General features: G+C 39.0%; 1 protein-coding gene across 1 annotated transcript in view; it reads left to right on the forward strand.

Moving 5' to 3' along the window:
* pkmyt1 (protein kinase, membrane associated tyrosine/threonine 1) overlaps nucleotides 1-1,991 on the forward strand; it is a gene marked incomplete at its 3' end in the record, with an annotated part of 2,514 nt that extends 523 nt beyond the window's left edge. The window contains exons 2-5 of the mRNA XM_016265301.1: nucleotides 334-822; nucleotides 1,161-1,398; nucleotides 1,477-1,774; nucleotides 1,880-1,991. Of these exons, the coding sequence (XP_016120787.1) occupies nucleotides 454-822; nucleotides 1,161-1,398; nucleotides 1,477-1,774; nucleotides 1,880-1,991 (1,017 nt within the window). The remainder of the gene's footprint in view (nucleotides 1-333; nucleotides 823-1,160; nucleotides 1,399-1,476; nucleotides 1,775-1,879) is intronic.
* Nucleotides 1,992-3,188: the final 1,197 nt, after the last annotated feature.

The following is a 3,188-nucleotide window of genomic DNA, read 5'->3' on the forward strand; positions in this document are numbered from 1 at the left end:
AAATAATGTGTTGGACATTTATATAGCACATTATATGTTCCGATGTACTTTGTATCCATTATGGTTAGCATCAAGACAAATCATTTTCAAATCATTTTTTGCTCACAAAAATACCATGCTATTGCCATGTTTTGGTAATGGTCATTATTCAGTATCACAGTACCATCTGATATCATCAAAGTACCATTTTACTTTCACAATATTTATAAGGGTACTTTAATGATATAGTTAACTTTGTTATCAATGCTGGAAGTATACTTTGTTTTGAATGTGTCTTCTTTATTCATATATTTTATACCATAATGATTAACACACCATCTTGTTTTGTTATAGGTTAGTGCATATTGATGTGGAGCATCAGCGAGCCAGCATTCACAGTTTCTTAAATTGAAATGTCTTCTGAAAATTAGTTGAGCCTGCAATAACGTTAGAAGAACTGACTGTGTATTTCCTATGTCGGCTCCCCATCAGACCTCAGTAGTCAGCACCCCTCTCCCTTTACCCACCCATTTCTCTCATGCCCAGCAGTCCTTTTCACTAAAGAAACGGAGACGTCCCTTCTCTTCCTCATCATCTTCCTCCCTGTCTCCTCCGCGACCACTATCTCATTCTTTACCACCACGGCCTCCATCTAAAGGATGCCCGCCACTCAGTCGAGTGTTCCACCACCGCCCCACTCCGTGGACGCCCCTGTCACGCTCCCTTATAGAGTCACCCCCTCCTCACTCTGTGTACAACCCATCCCGACCCCAGACCTTTTTCGACCAGTGCTTTACCAACCTGGGCCTGATTGGACGAGGTTCCTTTGGTGAAGTTTTCAAGGTGAGACATGCTAGATGCCATCTGAGGCTGTATATGAAATAGCTACCATCCTTTATATTTTCAGCGAGAATTCATATCAGCCACCGTCTTTTTCTGCCAAATGTCCAGGCAAAATGTCTGGGCATTTTTTCACAAAATTGGAAGTAAGTGTATTTATTTTTCAAAATGCTAACTAGACATGATCCATTTAAGTAAATGTGAACTCCAGATGTACACTGAAACTGATACACATGAAATAGATGAATTTTCAGATAATAGTGATTTTTCAACATTAAGTAATATCAAAATGTATTTATCAACGAATACACTAATGGTACTGTGACCTTCATGTCTGTCAGGTGGTGAGTCTTTTGGATGGCTGTCAGTATGCTGTCAAACGTTCAGTGCAACGTTTCCGTGGTGAGGTTGAACGAGCAAGAAGCATTGCTGAGGCTTGGAATCACGAGGGACTGCACCCACACCCTTACGTGCTGGGCTTCATTGCGGCTTGGGAGGAGGCCGGTCACCTCTACATCCAGACTGAACTCTGCTGTACCAGCCTACTGCTATACGCTGAGGAAACGCCATTTCACACTGGTAAACAGCACAATACACAAGAAAAAATTGATCTAGGCAGATATATGTTACTGATTCAAAGTTTGTGTGTTGTGCTAGGTGAGACAAGTGCCTGGATGTACTTGTGTGACATGCTTTCAGCACTTGACCACTTGCACGCTCATGGGTTTGCCCACCTGGACATCAAACCAGCGAATATTTTCATTACAAAGTCTGGACGGCTCAAACTTGGAGATTTTGGCTTGTTGATCAAGCTTCCTACAGATGTCCGAAAACAAGTGATGGAGGGAAAGAGAGAAATGAAGACAGAGGAGGTTGATTTACAGGAAGGAGACCCCAGATATATGGCCCCTGAACTATTGAGAGGGGAGTATGGGACTGCCGCAGACATTTTTAGGTTAGTAAATATTATACTTTGTTATATTTAAATGCCAAAAGTAAGAACCGAATCAGTTATATTGTGATTTGTATAAAGAGATGTCTTTATTTTCTACACTCTTAGTTTGGGTGTTTCTATCCTGGAGTTGGCCTGTAACATTGAGGTTCCTAAAGGAGGAGATGGCTGGCAGCAGCTCAGAATGGGTCACTTACCAGCAGAATTCACTAATGGTACTGTACGTTATTATCACTTATGGCTAAGTGAAATGCGTACAATATTTAACAGATGCCTACTAGTTTAACTAGTTTAAAGCATTTTTAAAATCTTCCTAACAATATAATTATATTGATTAACATATAATTATATAAATTGTAAAAACAAAAAGTTAGAGTGAGGAAACATTTAGGTGAGATAACTGTAACTTAAAGAAAATATGTCAAATAAATGTGTCTCTCCCACATACAAGGGGAAGAGAACAACACACAGCGCATGAGTACTGAATTGAGTACTTTCATATCATCTTGCACTTGAATGCTTTATAATCGCTTTAATGTTTAAATTGGCAAGGTGTATTTTTCTGTTCAAGCGTAAGAAGACGCAAAAGCGAACTCAATTCGGGGCTTGTAAAAAATAGTAACTGTAATTCATTACAGTTAGGTCAAAAAACAAAGTAATCAGATTACAGTTACGTTTTGTTAAAAATGGGAATAATTTCATGATTACAATGATTTCACTTTAGTGAGGAATAATTGACAACGGGCCATTAAATTAGAAAATAATGATCCGAGGTGGGGATGCAGCCACGACGTGAAGCATCAGACTAATGCAGTTATTAATGCAGTGAGAGAGAGAGAAAGAGAGAGATTAAGTGTGTGTGAATTACCTCTGTGACTCTGTGCATCTCTCGACAGAGTTCAGCAGAAGCATCTCTACTAATAGCCAAACTCTTTAAGTTCAGAATAGCGCCATTATTACCCTGCTAGTGAGAAATGTCATGGAGCTTTTTAAGTTGCTAAACTAATATGATAAAATCGTCAGAGCAGTGCTAACAACACGCTTCTGTGCGGGTATGTGTGTGCGTCTGTATGGGAACAAAGCAGGAGAGAGTATGTGCTTTCTATACATAATCAAACGTAATTTTGAAAAACATGGATATAATTTGTCATTTTTATCCTATTGTTTAAAATAATAATTTGCTCAGTCATTGTCGTTATGGGTTTTGGTTATTTTCCTGCAAGGACCTTTGAAATAGGCTAACAGAAATCATTTAGCGAAGTGAAATGGACATGTACTAACGCCATGTGGAAACCGAATGTCCGATGACCACATGGAGCAAGTCTTCTTCTTTCGTTACAACATAAAACATGAATTCGATCGATAAAACATGAGTTTTAACTGAATGAACAGTTTGAATGCACATTTAGTCTTTCAT

Source organism: Sinocyclocheilus grahami, unplaced genomic scaffold, assembly GCF_001515645.1.
Source record: "Sinocyclocheilus grahami isolate Dianchi unplaced genomic scaffold, SAMN03320097.WGS_v1.1 scaffold17613.1, whole genome shotgun sequence".
NCBI lineage: Eukaryota > Metazoa > Chordata > Actinopteri > Cypriniformes > Cyprinidae > Sinocyclocheilus > Sinocyclocheilus grahami.